This window comes from Gekko japonicus, unplaced genomic scaffold (assembly GCF_001447785.1).
Source record: "Gekko japonicus isolate JY-2015 unplaced genomic scaffold, Gekko_japonicus_V1.1 scaffold1760, whole genome shotgun sequence".
Lineage (NCBI taxonomy): Eukaryota > Metazoa > Chordata > Lepidosauria > Squamata > Gekkonidae > Gekko > Gekko japonicus.
In genome coordinates this window covers 125,700-142,576 of record NW_015163655.1, presented here as the reverse complement: position 1 = coordinate 142,576, position 16,877 = coordinate 125,700, and the positions used below count along the sequence as shown (strand labels likewise).

General features: G+C 42.2%; 1 protein-coding gene across 1 annotated transcript; it reads right to left on the bottom strand.

Moving 5' to 3' along the window:
• Positions 1 to 3,453: 3,453 nt before the first annotated feature.
• On the bottom strand, positions 3,454 to 15,502 carry BNIP1 (BCL2/adenovirus E1B 19kDa interacting protein 1). The gene is made up of 6 exons (XM_015407702.1): positions 15,412 to 15,502; positions 13,943 to 14,035; positions 12,145 to 12,236; positions 10,875 to 10,976; positions 10,015 to 10,133; positions 3,454 to 5,111 (listed from the first exon to the last, which is right to left on the bottom strand). The coding sequence occupies exons 1-6, from the start codon at positions 15,493 to 15,495 to the stop codon at positions 4,915 to 4,917; spliced, it is 687 nt and encodes a 228-aa protein (XP_015263188.1). The 5' UTR covers positions 15,496 to 15,502; the 3' UTR covers positions 3,454 to 4,914.
• Positions 15,503 to 16,877: the final 1,375 nt, after the last annotated feature.

Below are 16,877 nucleotides of genomic sequence, written 5' to 3'. Positions count from 1 at the left end.
TCTCATTTATGGCAAGAGGGTGTCAGTCTTTGCTAGTATGAATAGTTATCTGTGGACAAACACATAGCAGAAAATAAGCATACAGTACATTTAGTTTATGAAAAGAGCATGCCTACCAGAATTCTGTGACAGCTCCATGTAGGGAACCACATGTTGTCTAATAACTAGAGCACTGGACACCATCCTTCTCCATACTACAGCCGTGGTTTTTGTCCTCACCACAAACCTATGAGGTAGGGGCTTGGCTGAGAGATGCGCTCCAGGCTGTGTCCAGGGAGCTTCATAGCCGAGGAGCAGTTTGATCTTGAGTTTCACATATCCATACCAATGCTCCCTCTAAGCTGTGGAGTCTTGTGAGCAAAAATTCTACTTTGTGAGCTGCTGGCATTAAAGTTGTGAGTGAGCGATTTGGCTACTGCATAAGTTAGTTTGCTCTGGAGCCATCCTTTCTGAGCTAAGACAAATGTTTGAGCCAGAGGCTAAAAAACTGTGAGCTACCTCACACTAACTCAGCTTAGAGGGAACATTGACTCTAAACTCCAGTCCCTCATATCACACTTGCCTTCTGAGTGCTCTTGGCCATTTCCACAGATCAGCCTCAGCTCTTCAGTCAATAAAACAGCAGTAATTGATGCCTAAATATACTAGTTAATGATAAATGAAATTAGGCTGGTAAAGCACTGAACCTGCAGGGCCAAGATAAACAACATATTGCAGGGTTACTGTAGCTGCAGAGCATGTTGCCATCTACAGGAATTTTGCTTTAAGACAATATGATTGTTTTTCATATGCATACTAATTTGTTATAAGCTAGGATGTAAAAAGCTATATAAAACTCGGAACTGAAGTGCTCTTCTGTAGCAACAAACATCAAATCACACTCTCTGGCTCCAGATTAATCCAGAGCAGAATCATACCTACCTGCCTCATGCCACTCATAAAGTTTTTCAATCTGGGGAAAAATCCTTACCACTGTATAGATCTCTTGACTGCAATTGCAAATGGATATCCTTGTTAAGCAATCGTCAGCTATGCTGCCATGATGTTTATGGGCAGGAGTGCATTTGCTTGACCTGTGTACCAACTGCTGCTTCATTCCTTCGTTCCTTATTATTTCTGACCTTGTAGGTTGCCTGTGTAGTGTCTTCCCATCAATTACCCGTGGGACTAGTTTCCGATTCCCAGCTTTGGCCTTAACAGCCTGGGGCCCCATTCTCCCGCGCCAGGAGTCAGGTCAGGCCGATTGGCCTAGGGATGGGGGGGTCCATACGAATGCCCTATATCCCATTATGCTTGTAGGAATGTAGCCATTCCTAACAGTGACAATGTTACTGCCTCTATAGCTCTGACAATAAAGTATAACCTTATGATAAGCATGTACTCAATTGTTTGGCTGTGGAACCTTACAGCAATCTTGACTATGCATAGTTTGAAATGATAAGCATTAGATCACTCTGAATATAATGTAAAACAGATTCTCCTCTAACATTTTTAAAAAATCATTTATTGAAACTTTCCTTTATCCTTAAAAATGAGAGATAACAAACAGTTAAGAAAAACCTTTTAACTCTTAGAAAAGCAAACACATTGTCTGGATGGTAAAAATTATCTGGAAGAGCGCTTATATGTATATTATATGGTTAGTGATTGTGAATTCACAGTCCAGTCCTCTGCCTTTATCTAGGTGAGAAAAGGAGCAAAAGGAATAAGCGAGAGAAACAAGAGGGAATGGGAAGAGAGTCTTTGTGCCTCACCTAGACCAGCTACATGAAACATTAGATTGAGGCTGTTGGGCACACAGTCCAGAAAGGCGCTTCATGTGCCATTAAGGATGTATCAGGTATTCCTTCACAGTACATGTGTGTACACTCTCTCTCACTCATGCACATTATTGGCTTCTGAATAGCTAAGAATCTTCATTTGCTGCTTAGATCTCAACCTTCTCATTAAAGAATAGGACCTCTAATTTAATTTATAGTCTGGCATTGTGTCTAGAATAGCCAGGAAACCCTAAGATTGTCTGGCAGCCAAAAGTCCTAGCTCTTTAGCATTATGCACCACTAGGTGGCTAGGTAGACTTGTTTTTAAGGCAAGAGATGTTTCAGAGATGGTTTCCCACTGCCTGCTTCTGTGTCACGACCTTGGTATTCCTTGGAGGTTGCCCTTCCAAGTACTAGCCACGGCCAACCCTGCTTAGCTTCTGAGATTTGATGGGATTGGACTAGCCTGGGCCATCCAGGTCAGGGCACTAGAACCTCTAATTAGTATTTACAGAATTGCAATAGACCGACAGTATAAAATGCATGCATGGAATTAAGCATAAACCTTCATGGAGCAATGTCGCACTCAATTTCCAATGGTCCTTTAAAGTCACATTACCATCGAAAAATGTAAAGTTATCACACAACAAAGGGAGCTACAGCAATACCTAGAAACATATATATCATATCTGGATCTCAAGAGGCAATGCAAGAATCAGTGTGGTGAAGAGGCCGGGCAACAGTTCTGGCACACTTGCTTCAGGAAACCTGGGGTCCCCTCCAGATAACAGATGTCACTCTATGCCCAGGGCTAATCCAGGATGGAAATATCAGATCCCATCCATGAGATACAACCAGCAGGGCATAGTGGTTACAGTGTTGGACTAGGTTCTGGGAAAGCCAGGTTCAAATCCCGGCTCTACCATGGAAGGTTGCTGGGTGACCTTGGGCCATTCACCTACTCTCAACCTAACCTACCTCACAGGGTTGTTGTGAGGACAAAATGGAGAACAGAGGAATAATGTAAGACACCTTTGATCCCCATTGAAGAGAAAGGTGGGGTATCAATGAAGTAAATAAATACGTAAAAACTCTTAATTAACTGATTGCATTAATCTAAATTTAAGTATCTAGAATGATTGTTTTAAAATGTACAACTTGCGCAGCACATATACTAGATAGATAGATGTACTCCAACTTTTACGCAACATTAGCTGGTTTGGAACATCCATAAAATATAGCAATCAGGGTTGTTTGGGAAGAGTAACATCAGAGATGGTTTTGTGAGAATCCATGTGTAACCTTCAGCAGTTATTGTATGAAAACCAAGAGACCAGGGTTCAAGATTTGTAATAATTCTAGGCTATGGAGTCAGCGGGCCATTTGTTTGACTGTATGTGAGACAGCATATTATAATGTCAATATTGTTTTAGGTTTGACAAGACCAAGTGGCACTGAGATTTTATAAAGATGCATAAAATGAATAGGTTCATTTCATCTTCCAACCCAGATTCAGAGAGGGAAAGAGAAGCAAAAATATATTTTCAGCTACAAATGGATACAATACAGAAGGCAAACATATTTGAACACACTCAAACATATAGCAATCTCATGGTAAGAACTGTTAGAAAAGAGAAAAACTAGAGGGAAAATATCTTTACAATTTTTATTTTTAATAAATACATTACACCGTCAAACAATAGTATAGAAAATGGAGATCTCACTTGTGCTTTGGTCTTAGAAAAATCTCAAAGAAATGCTTCAATAAAGAGGGGGGAAGCTTTGTTATTTGAAGGGAATGTGCTGGGAAAGTTCCTTAATATTATTTCAAGTGTTCTGGAATAAAAATTATACATTGTTTGATAACAGAGGAGTTCCTTCATATCTCAGTTCTTTCACATTACCAAACCATTTGCAGTATTTTCCACCATCTTCCACTGGAGCTCCTCATTGCCAATGCAGAGCTGTATGTGTGGAATAAAATACCCAGAGACCTTTCCCCACTTCTATTCCTCAAGCAGGTGTCCATTATGCTGAGTGTGTGGCAATATGCTTGGTCACTACCTGTAACTAGAGGACTATCCTTGCTTCTCATAGAAGGATCCAGGGGCCCTGGTCTTTCCAGACCTCTCTAGGGCAGGCCATCTCTCCTCCAAGTGACAACAGCCAGACTGCATGCATGGTAACAGCCTTGAATGTTGCCACAGGCCTAACACAATGCATAACCTGCCAAGAGTCAATGGGTAAGGAGGAGGGAGAACAGGGGCTCTAGAGCTGTCACATAGATCCCCTCCTATGCATTTAGCTGTATACCAATGAAGAGTTGCACCCATGCGAGGGGATGGTGCATGCCACTAACTGCTTTGTACCCTCATCCTATACATCTTAAATTAGAAGGGCAATGGAAAAGGAATGAGAAAGTTTCAATAGCATTCTCAGGAATTTACGTTCATACTCAAGAGATCAGCATTAGGCCACCGAAACAAATATCAGAATGAAGCAAAAGAAACTTCCCAAATTGAGTTTTCAATTTTTTTTAGGACAAGAACATATTCCTACCAATACTGGTTATAGATATATGGATTTTGCAGCTCATCACACTGCTCTTTCACTTCTGGAATTAACAGAAGTAGAATTCAGAAGGCAATATAAAGGAAACAACACTAAGATGATGTCCAGTATGCTTCCCTCCATTTAATCCATTTTATTATTTATTTATTTTACTTAGCATAAGACTCCCTGCTCTATCTGGATCCAAGCAGAGGTTAGTGGAGGAATCTGTCTAAATGCATTTATTCCAGTCTCTTCCCATTCCTCTCATGCCTTGCTTGATTTAGATCAGCATATCTTCTCAACAGAGGAAGGAAGTGCAACATATGATCCATGCCCAGATCTATGCTGTCCACCAGCCAGTTCAAAACCAATGCCTGCCACTTTTAAGAGCATCTGGCCAACACTTTTCCTCTGCTGGACCCCTTCTCTTTCTTCTTCCTGTACCTGTAGCTCATTAAGTAAGCAAGCTTACCTTTTGTTTATACTTTACAAAGTCCTGTCTCTTTGGGCCTTTCTTCTGTCAGAATAGCATCAGATCCCTATCATAAATTCTCCCATTTTGTTCGCCTCATATTCATGATTCCACCCTCCCTTGGGAATTTTACAAAAAGGGAAACAGTCTTTTCTTCAGGATGTAAAGCACTGTGGCCAAAAACAAAGCAAGGGCAAGGAAGATGAGCAGTTTATCAGTCAATTCCCTGCGATTGTACTTTGTAATGAGTTTTCGTCCCAACTGTATTGTTCCAGACATGGATTTAAACTCTTCATTTGCATCCAGAATGGTTCGTGAAGAATTGACTGAAAGAGAACACATAACATTTCAGCTCAAAGTGTTTCAGATAATTGGACAAACAAACAGAAAACAAAATATAAAATATTGTACAAGATATCCATGTACTCTTAGTAACTGACATAGTATGGAGTCATGCATTTTGTACAGAGTATTTAAAAAAACCTTTAATTTTATTTGTTTATTTAAACTTTGAGAAAGTAGCCCTAAGAGGAACTCCTGCACAAAGCTTCCATTTCAAACCTTTCTGTCTCAGCTGCCAACCAATGGCAATATCAGAAGGTACACCTCCATCCCCACTGCTAGAGAAGATTATTGCTTTCATACATTTAAGGGAAATCGAAAACCTCAAGTTAAAATGTTGTGAAGTGAGCAGCTAAAGAACTGGTTGATTTATGTATAGTTGGCCTACAAAAGACCTTTCAGGTTGTTGATTTGGGGAATTAATATCTTAAGTTTGGAATGGAAATTCAGCACAATCAGTCACACTATTACACAATTCTAGGTTTCCATTTAGAAGACCGTTTTGTCTCCTGTCAAGTATTTGTCACAGTAAGAGATAACATAAGGCTTCCTGAGCCCAAAGTCAAATTACTTATTGCATGTCACAGCAAGGACTTCTTTGATGTTTTGCAATAACAATAATATTTTAATGGCAGATTAAGTACAGGTAGCCTTTTTGGGGGGAAGATTCTGGTACCTGACATTTAGCGCACTGAAAGTTTCCACACAGCCATGATGGCCTCTAGAAAGGTGCAGCACAAACCTACCAAACATGACTGTTGAACAACTTCACATCATTTCAGTCAGGCTTATACGGGGCAAAGAATATGGGATGAGACTGCACACCACAGGTCCTCCAATCCCCCCCTCCCCGAAAATAGGGTTGCCAAGTCCAAATTCGGAAATATCTGAGGACTTTTGGGGTGGGGCCAGGAGACTTTGGGGGTGGAGCCTGGAGACTTTTGCGATGTCATTTCCTGTGATGTCACTTCCTGTGATGTCACTTCCTGGTCAAATGGCAAGTGGTGTCACTTCCCCTTCTGATGATGTCACTTCCAGTACACTGCACCAAAACCTCACCTCTTCCTGTGATGTCACTTTCCAGGCACTCCCCCAAACCCGCCTCTCCCTCTGAAGTAACCTTCTTTAAAAAAATAAAATTTAAATTCAGTGTCATATATCAATTCTCACCCCACCTTTCCCCTATTTTACACTACCTCTAGGCTTTTAGGCCTCCTTCCAGTGCAAAAATAACAAAAAGCTTTAAGAAACATAAAATGCTTTAATTTAAACATTTAACTATCAGAAGGAAAAAACAATCAAACAGCACAATCAAATAGCAACTGCTACAGCTGTTCGAGACCCAGGGTGAGCTCCTGGCCCTAGTCCCAGCTCCCGCCCACCCAGCGGTTCGAAAGCAATTAATATAAGCGAGTAGATGAATGGGTACCTGCCCTTAGGTGGCAGGGGGCACCCTCCCCGTACGGGTGTGTGTGGCAGGAGCAGTAGAAGCGGCTGCAGTGGCGGCGGTGGAAATGGCGGCGATGGAGTGGCATAGCGTCGGAGAGAAGGCAAGCGGAGAGATGGAGGTGGAGACAGAGGCGGAGCTACAGAAGGACGTGGTGACATGATGCAAGCGCAGCGGAGCCGTACGGACGTTAGCTGGGCTGTAAGTCAATACGACCCACATACCAGACGAGCCCGCCGAAAGAAAGAAAGAAGCCGCCGGACCGGACGACCACACCAGGAACCGAGCACTGACACCCGAAAGACCGCCCGGGAAGAACAACCAAGAAAAACAGCGAACCCTGCCACCTGGGTGCTGGTAGGCAGCCCCAACCCCTGTAGACATGTGGCCTTAGTTAGGGATAAATTTGGAACTTGTAAGTCACTCAGAGACCCTTCGGGGTTGGAGCGGGGTAGAAATTGAAGATATAAATAAATAAATAAATAAAAGTGAAGCCCTTTTCACTGATTTCAGTAGGAAAGATAAGCACACACTTATGGGATTCAATGTGCTTAATTCTGACCGAATGAGACCAAATGCATTATAATGAAAACAAAAAGTATGTGTGCTAGGCCCTAGAAAAAGATCACCATTCACACTATGCAAAATACACAACAGAAAGGTCTAAGAACTGAAGGCTGAACACTCTGCCAAAATCCTCTAGCTAAAACCCTGGAGAGTCCCTGCCAGTCAGAGTAGACAATGCTGACATTGATGGACTGATGGTAGAGAGACCATGCTTTGTGTGCATTGTGTGTGAGCTAAAGGCAATGTGTACCAAAGGAAAAAGAACACAAGAGATGCCAATGTTGGATCAGGCCAAAGGCCCATCCAGTCTAACACTCTGTCACACAGTGGCCAAAAATACCAGGTGCCATTAGGAGGTCCAGCAGTGGGGCCAGGACATTAGAAGCCCTCCCATTGCCCCCCCCCCCAAGCACCAAGAATACAGGGCATCACTTGCCCCAGCCTGAGAGTTCCTCTCTATACCTTCTGGTTAATAGCCACTGATGGACCTCTGCTCCATATATTTATCCATATAACCTGGAACTGGCTCGGGTATTTCTGGAATGTGTGTAGCTATCACCAGATCAGCTCCATCTCAGCTCCTTTGTTTCCTTACAAATTCCACAGCTTCATGGCAACACCATTCTGCAAAAACATGGTTCTGAAACACAGATCCTCATGGATCCTTGGATTTTTTGCATTGGGTCACCCCAAACACAACATCAAATCACATAACATGTCCACAGCAACAGCTAGTACAGCAAAAATCACAGATCCACGGCTTCGTGGTGACACCATTCTGCAAAAACATGATCCTCATGGATGTTTGGGTTTTTTGTATTGGGACACCCCAAACATACCATATCATATCCATGGCCACAGCCTGCACCACAAATATCACGGTGCCACGGCTCTGTGGCAACACCATGCTGCAAAAACATGGTTCCGAAGCACGGATCCTCATGGATCGTTATGATTTTTGCTTTGGATCCTTATGATTTTTGCATTGACCTTGGGCAAGCCATAGTTCTGACGAGCTGTTCTCTCAAGGACAGCTCTGGAAAGAGCTCTCTGAGCCCCACCTACCTCACAGAGTGTCTGTTGTGGGGAGGCGAAGGGAAAGGAGTTTGTAAGCCGCTCTGAGACACCTTTGGGTAGTGAAGGGCGGGGTATAAATCCAATCTCTTCTTCTTTTCTATTCGAGGTATAAGGTTTCTTGTGCCTCATTCTCAATTGAACTAACTGGTGATTTCAACTGTCTCCAACAGCTCCCTTTGGCTGCCTTTAGAGAAAGGATGATATCTATGGGTTTCTTTTCTCTCTCTTTTTTTAAAAAGGGAGATTGCTAAAGTGATCAAGTTTGATCCTGCTCTTTGAGGGGGGCTTCCATTTTTAAACCCTCCCCCAAAATACTTCCTGGTGCATTTTGCAAAAAAAAAAAGGGGGTGGGGAGAGCTCCAATCAAGTGAACTAGGAAATTCTCAGTGGCTGTTTGACATGGGAAGGGGGAGTGGGTGAATGTCTAGAGAAACAATAAACCTCTCCTTCAAATTTTTCCTCTGTAGTCCTGCCAGGAAGGCTAAATGTACAACTGTCCTGTTTTTCTTCCCTTGCCCACCCACCTCTCTCTCTCTCTCTTCCCTCTGCTGCATTTCTGAGCACAGGTGTTGGCCTAAAAGGCACCCCTCCCCTAGCTGTGGCCCCCATCTGCCCGCTGTCCCTTGTTGCAGGCTTTGAGAACACACCACAAAATGGTTTTTAGGAGGCTTTCGGTGTGTGTGTTTATTGGTGCAAAAAAAAGAGGAGAGGAGGAAGTGGAGTGGAGGAGAGGTGAGAGATTTCCTCCAGTCTGTTTCTTGCTTTTCGACCATGCAACTTCCCTACTTGCTTTGCAAATTGCACCTGCTGAATTCTTTGCAATTGTAATAATATTTTGGAGAGGTTGTGGTGGGGGGTTGCTAAGGTTTGTGTGGCTTGATTGGAAGGGGGAGAGGAATCTTTTTTTCTTGGAGATTGCATTGCCTACAACCAGAGAATGCTGATTCTCCCTGCAAAAGGCAAACCTTCGCCAGCGACATTGCAATAGCATGGAGGCAGTTTGGAGGAGTCTGAATTGCTTTCTCTTTGCAAGTGCAAAATTTCTTTTTAGGGGCAGGAACAAGCTGGAGGAAGGAGGCTGTCTTTCCCACCCTCCTCAATCCTCCCACCGAGGAGCCACACACACACACTCCACCACCTTCCTTTCTTTTGGGTAGAGGACACTGAACCCCCCCCCCCCCCCGCTCTATGAAAGTTAGGGCTTGACTCCTGATGAGACATAAAAGAGGGATTTCTCACCACCACTCAAGCAACATTGGAGAGGCTGGAAAGAGCTGCGATACGGCCAGAGGCAAGAAGGAGAGCAGGGCTTCTGAGGAGGGAGGGGCAGCTCGGAAGCCAGCCGGAACTGTGCTCCAGGGAACACGCTCTAGCCCTTGTCTCTATGGTTTTCATAACCATAGAGACTTGGAGGACTTAATTGCTAGAGCGGCAATTTCCGCCGCCATTTCCCCCCCCGGGCCCGAATTTTTAAAAAGCAGGTAAGGGGGCTTTAAATCGGGGGTTCCCGACCCCAGCGGGGGCTTGGCAAGCCTACCCGAAAATTAAGATGTTTTCACCTCAGCCATGCTTGGAAGTAAGCTCCACAGATGTCAGGATTTATCTACAAAACGTGCCTGTACCCCAATGTTGGGCTTCCCAGAGTATACTATGATCATGCCAAATTGTTCCACTCCCTCTGTCTTTGAAGTACACCCTAGGAACTAAATATCAATCCTTTTACCAACACATTTCCCTGGCCTTATTAGTACAATGGCAATTAGCCACTTAATAGCTACTGATGATGGTTTACTTACCTAGGGTCTGCATAGCCTCCTCACTTTGCTGGACCTGCTGAGACATCATCCTGCTAATACCCATTAAGCTCTCAGTGATGTTACTGGCCCCTTCAGCCAAGCTTTCCTTGGTAGTTTTTCTAAAAACAAACAGAAAATAAGCTAGCACAAAATAAACCTATATTCCCAATTAGTTAACTTTGATATTGTAATTTGTTCTTGACGTATATCATTATATATACCTATGTTTCTTTCTATACTGGTGAAAAACAATAAAAATATAGGGAAAAAAAGAAATGAAAAACGGTACGAACAAAGCAGCATGTGGACAACAAGCGCTAGGAACTGTAAGGAAGAACATCAGCTTCTTGGGTCTCTAGTAACTTGTTAAAACTATTTTACAAATGATGCCAGAAGGAAAAGGACAAGCCAAGTGGCTGGCTGAGTGAACAGGGAACTGCGTGGCCAAGGATGAGATTCTGAAGCAGAGCCTGACAGCAAGCAATCTGGGAGCTTTGAAGGTACAACATTTGGTAACCGAGCTGTCCAGTTACAAAGGAATGATTCTGTCACCCTTTACCTTCTGGCATGGTCCTTGTAGAGGTAAGATTAATCTCTTTTTTAAAAATCTATTTTTGTACAATCTGCACCAAGTTTTAGGTTATATACAAATACTGTTATTGTTATGAGAGCCAAAGTGATATAGCTGTGACAGTTAGGACCAAAAAGACCAAGTTTCAAATCCCCACTCAGCCACAAAAGCACACTGGGCTACTTGCTTTGACTTCATCGGTGCTTGAGAGAGAAAAAAATGGAGAAGGGGAGAATTATACAAGCCACCCTGAGCGACTTGAGTGAAACGTGATGGAGATTATTATTACCTTTTTCTTAGAGGGTCTCCTCCTCGCAATAATTCATCTTTCTCAGCATTGTCAATGGCAATTTTGCAAGCCAGATTCGCCTTCCTCCATGCTGCCTGATTGCTGAAACCGTCAATATACCATGATTTAGAACAAGAGGGACTAGACAGATACACCAGTCCACACAATCATACCACTATCTTCCGAACAACGTCCAGTCATCTTAGAAAAACACTGTATTGCAGCTCTGCGTTTATTCTGGTTACAGTGTGTTTCATCAGTCCATTGTTTCTATGGAAAAAATACTGGCTGTAGTCAAGAAAAAAACTATAGCTTTACTGCCTGCACACAAGGTTCATCCTTGCCAAACAGATGTTGGTGCTGTCACTTCTGACAGCACAGATCACCAGTTATGAGGAGAGGAGATACTGAGCCTTTAGACATGGGACTGCAATAATGCGGTCATCTGAATGCTACTTTTTTCCTGCATCTTCAAAGTCCATGAAATTCGGCACATTTCACAAGACTGATTTTACAATACCATTTAATTATGAAATAACAATTTTTATGAATAGGATGTGCTTAAAAGAACAAGGGCACAATCAAGCACCTTTGGGTCTCATTCATTGCAATGGGAGATACATAAGCATACCACCAACGTAAACAATGAAGGCAAATTTAAAATAAGTATTCTACATGTTACACGCATTCAGTATCAAAGTACTGGGAAAATGTTGGTTTTTAGGAACAGTGATTAAAAGAACAAAAAGATAGCCCTTGAACAGGAGGGAAGGGCCCTGACTCTGGCACAGCATGTTCTTCACAGATAATTCCACACTATGTCCATAATTTTTGTTAGTGACAATAACCATTAAGATTTTCATTGAAGTGTACCTAGACCTGCCATCAGGAAAAGCAAAAAGAGAATTTATAAACCATCAAATTTTGTTCAGAAAGATGGCCACAGGAATCTGAGCTGTAGCATCAATTTTTTTTAGTCACAGCCAACTGAAAACAACAAATCAAAATGTGTTTTACTTATGAGCCATTTTTATCTTAGCAATTACTATGCAACTACAGGAGTTTCTTGGCAGAAAGAAACAATGGCTACAAACGTAAGGTTAGTATACCGGTCCAATTCTGACACTAAGTCTGTTTTGTGAATTTGCAGGAACACCTTCATTTCTGTGGAACATAATTTTGTTTTGATAAAACTGTATTATGCCCTGTATTATGAATGACTTTTAGAAAAAGGTAACAAACACCAAACAACACTCACCACTCAACTTACCTGAGCATTTGCTTTTTATGGTTCTCTACTTCTAGGATCAAAGCTTGCTTTTCTGATTCTTTATCTTGTTCCTTAGCCATCTGCTCAAGCTCCTATGCAGACCCAGAATCAACACTTTTATTATTAATATTTTGAATCACTTCTGTACACACTTCTCAAAGGAGTCAACTTTATTAGTGTCTCAGTTCTAAAAATCTGACACACTTACTCAGTGGAATATACTTAAACTAAAGCATGTTCAAGATTTAACAGGCATAGCTGGACTTCAAGGCTTGGGTTCAAATAACCCATGGGTTTTGATTAACACTGTATTACCTTTTAACTTGTATATTCTCAACATGTGTACATAGCTACCATGTTGAAAGCCAAGGCTAACAGCCCAATCCTAAGCAGAGCTACACTTTTCTAAGTAGAAGAGCACAGAAGGATGTAACTCTGCTTAGATTGCATGGTGAATGAAGCAAACTAAAATATGAATAACATGATGTAAATCTAGACAAAAATTGTAGGTAACAACCTGATCCATGGAAAATAATTTTTAAAAAATTATGGAACTTAATGTCAATCAGGTATGCTATATGAATGTATGTGCTTTTCATAGGGTTAGGGTTATGCTATTAGGTTAGCAGAAATAGGTCTGAAGTTGCTCTGGCTCATAAAATCAGCTTCTGAGATTCCCTGAAAAGTTGCAAGCAGGCATTTTCCTCACTGTTCCAGTACAAATATTTTTTACCTTTGAGAGCACTACTCAGCCACAGAAAACCATTTTTTTTTTAATGAATGGCTGGTCTTCTGCCAAAATAAATTCCAGTTTAAGAACAGTTTCTTATGTTCAACATAAAGTATCATATGCATGCTCAGAGGAATGCCATGCTTTAGATGGGCAAAATCAGGTGATTCAGTAGAGGTGTAATCTTTCACATGTATGTACACCCTGTACAAGCAGCATACTATGATGTATGAATTTATCATCTGGAATTCAGTGAAGCTGCTTCCTCTGTTTTGTAAAGTCCATGGTTAAGAAACTTAGAAATTTTAGTTCATTCTTAAATCCAATTTAAATAGATTATGAATGTCATGTATGTTCATATTTTAGCTGCCTTTATCTGTCATTCTTTCTGCATTTTTCAAATAAATAAACTTCTAATACATAAACTTCTGATCTCCCCTTAAAGTTGCCAACTGCATCAGGAAGAAAGGCACTTGTTATTTCTTGATAAAGCATAGCATTGGCTGTATTAATATTTACTGTTTCAGTGATATGGAGATGTGCTACTGATTTTGATGCACTCTGAAGAAGACAGTCTACAACAAGAAAGAAACTTAGGAATCTTGTCAGTGGTCTCTTTGGTACATTATTAATCTGTGAGTGAAGGTCAACTATTCTATGATTATATAGACTGAAATTTTGTAGCAAGGACAGTAATGGTCGTGTATACGTGATTCACTTCTTTGTATGTAGCAACAGTGTTAAACAGTGGAAGCATCATTGAATGCAGAGTATTTTGCTTGCTGCTTGTGTATTTATGTCAATTTATGGAATATATGTAACAAATTTGGAAGTTGTTGCAAAGTTGTGATGTCATAATAAGAAATACAATACACTTTTAATGTAAAAATGGAACTTTATTTATATTAATTGAGGTGAACAACTTATACACAGTATTCATCTTGTGGTTTCTACTTCCTATACTGTGTCCCTTTATTTTGGTGAATTCCAAATGGAATATTGATGGCTTTCACTGCAGCCCACATTCACTGAAATCCTCATTTACCTTGTTTTATCATTATTCCTCACCTGTATTCTAAGCCGCAACTGCTGAAATTTTTCCTTTACCTTGGCATTCAGTTCTGTAAGTGTACTTATAGGACCCATGCAGTCCCGGATATCCTAAAAGTAATAACAAGCAACATACAAATGTATTTTTGCTCTGAAGTTCTTTTAGATTGTGTATTGTTAGACTGATCCTCAAAAAGTGATTCTGTTCTCAGAAAGAGTATTCACTAAGCCAGTAAAGCATTTAAAAGAACAACTGCTATTGTTCTATTAATGAAAATAAAATGTTGAAGTTAAAAACAGCAACTACCACTAGGGTGGTTTACATGGTGAGAGCACGCCCATGTTTTAAGAACATAAGACAAGCCCTGCGGGATCAGACCAGTAATCCATCTAGTCCAGCATCCTGTCTCACACAGTGGCCAACCAACTCCCCTGGAGGAACAACAACAGGGCATTGCTATAAGCAATGTGCAAATTAACGCTAAAACTAGTTAATATGTTAAAAAGCATGTACCAAGAATGTGCTTTCAATATAGCAGATGACATGTTTACATGCATGTGGGCATATAAATCAGTGTATCTACATTTATTGTGAGACCGCATTGCTGATCACTTCTTAGAAGCATGAATGTAAGCAGAAGCTTAAATGCACTGACTTCAGTGGACTCACAAAGAGTGAAACTCTGCTTAGATTGCACTGTAAGTGTAAATACCACATGGAAGTGCTTTCCCCTGTAAGATTTTGGTAGTATGTTTACTGGTCCCTCATTATTCCAACATTTAAGGAAGTTTGGCTCTAGTCCACTCCTGAGAAAGAACTGAACTGACTGAGGAAGAGAGCAGAAGGCAGGTCTATTTTACCACACTGTTTTACACAAAATTGTCAGTTTCAGCAAGAGTAACTGATGCAGTCAGTCCTCAAGCCCAACAAGTTTTGGCCATGAGAAGATGCCCTGTTAGAGATACATAAGATAATCTTTTTCAAATAAAAATGGACAACACTGAAAAAATACACTGCAGCAGCCTTTGACTCTGTTTTTGCTGATCACAGGAATGGGCAGCAGGAGCATATAATGGGCAGAAAACATTTAATGGAAGGAACTTGTGGTCTTCGTACCCAACCACAAACAGGAGGGAGTGTGGAAGCGCACGCAGAGTTGCCACATCAATACCCCAAGACAGTGCACAGAAAGGCCGATTTCACCCCAGGGCAACTTTTCTCAGCACGTTAGAGCAGCGGCGGGAACATCTCCCATGTTTTGCGAACTCCGAAGGGGGCAGTGGGTGCCTCTCACGACGGTGCCAGTAGAGGAGCCGACCAAAAAGAACAAACCAGGGCAACGGGGGCGTTCCTACGAAGTTCCCCCCACTATCCCCACGGCAGCAGTTTAAAGGAAGATCGGCTGTCAGGCTGTAAAGATACGGGAAGTAGCGAGTCACACGTTATTTACTGCCCGGAGAGGGAAGACTAAGAAAAATGGCTCTACCTGCACTGCTGCTTTAATCTCGAGGTCAAATTTGACAATCTCCTGGTTGCAAACTCGGACCGGCACGTCAGCGGTAGCCGCCATTTTAGGAGCAACTACGGCAAGCGAAAAGAACCGAGAGCAAATCTCGACACGCCCACGTCTTTGCTTTGGCTACAAGAGCGGGAGGTAGAGCCAGTGGTGCCGGTTCCAGAAAGGAAGGCCGATTGGAGGAAAAAAGGAAGGCGTGACTTTCCCTCATTCTGGGCTACTCTCACATCGCCTGGAACGCGACGCATAGGGGTGGGGGTGCTGAATAGACCGCGATTGGGCGGCGAAAAGCAAAGTGGGACTCCTTGTTAAGAACCAAGCCACGCAAAAATTATATAGTTCCACGAGGAGAATGCATTGAACTGGGAGATTTCCTAGATATTTTTGTTTATTTATAGCCCGCCTTTCTTTGAGTCTCAGGGCAGATTTAAAGTGGTGTAAACCAATATACTTGAATAGCAAAGCGGTGGGGAAAAGATTACAAAAATTACAAACGGCAAAAAAAAAGTAGCAGACATGGTATGTCAAGCAATGCAGAAAATGGAGTTAGGAAACAATGCAGTAAGAGGAGGAGAATACATACAGCAAATAGATAATATATAGCATACATAGTGACACATAAACTACTTTATACTCAAATGTGAATTTGTGCATCTCCTTACAAAAATATGTAATCTTTCATTAAAATCTGCCTCTATTCCTGAGGACTGGAAGGTAGCTAATGTCACTCCCATCTTTAAAAAGGGTTCCAGCAGAGATCTGAGAAATTACAGGCCAGTCAGTCTGATGTCAATATTGGGTTAGTGGAAACTGTTATTATTTATCGTTTCACGATAAACTACAAAGTAAAAGGATGGGGGAAGCTACGAACTACAAAAAAGGGAAGATACAAAAGAAAAAACTATCTAAAATACCAAGCTAGACAGTGGTGTTTTTACAGCTTACATAGCTTATTTCCAAAATATCTCTTCTCTCCCCTTATATAAAGCCGTAGTGGGGTCCAACGTTCCAATGCACACCTACAGTGTTTGGGCGCAAGAACTGTCAGTCAGAAGACGCTGGCTGGGTTGGCTGGCTGCTTTGTGTAGTCCCGCCCATGTCAGCCCTGGCCGGCATCTGGGCCTCTGACAGGAGTGGACCATCTGCAGACTGAGCGCAGGGACGGGGCTTCTATGGCTGGGCCCAGCCAGAGAAGCCCTGAAGAGTCGCCGGTAGACACAAGGGGACCCAGGTAAGGGGATGGAATTGCGTGGGAAACCCCAGGACAGAGCGGTGGCCGAGCTGTCTATGCCTGTGTCTTTGGGTGGGGGTGTTGTGGAGCGTGTGGAGGAAAAGGCAAGTCAGCGGCCACCGCCGGCCTGAGTTCTCTCCCACCCACTGCAGCCTAGGCCACTCTCCTCTGATTGGGCCAGAGTTTCAAGGTCATTTGCATATGG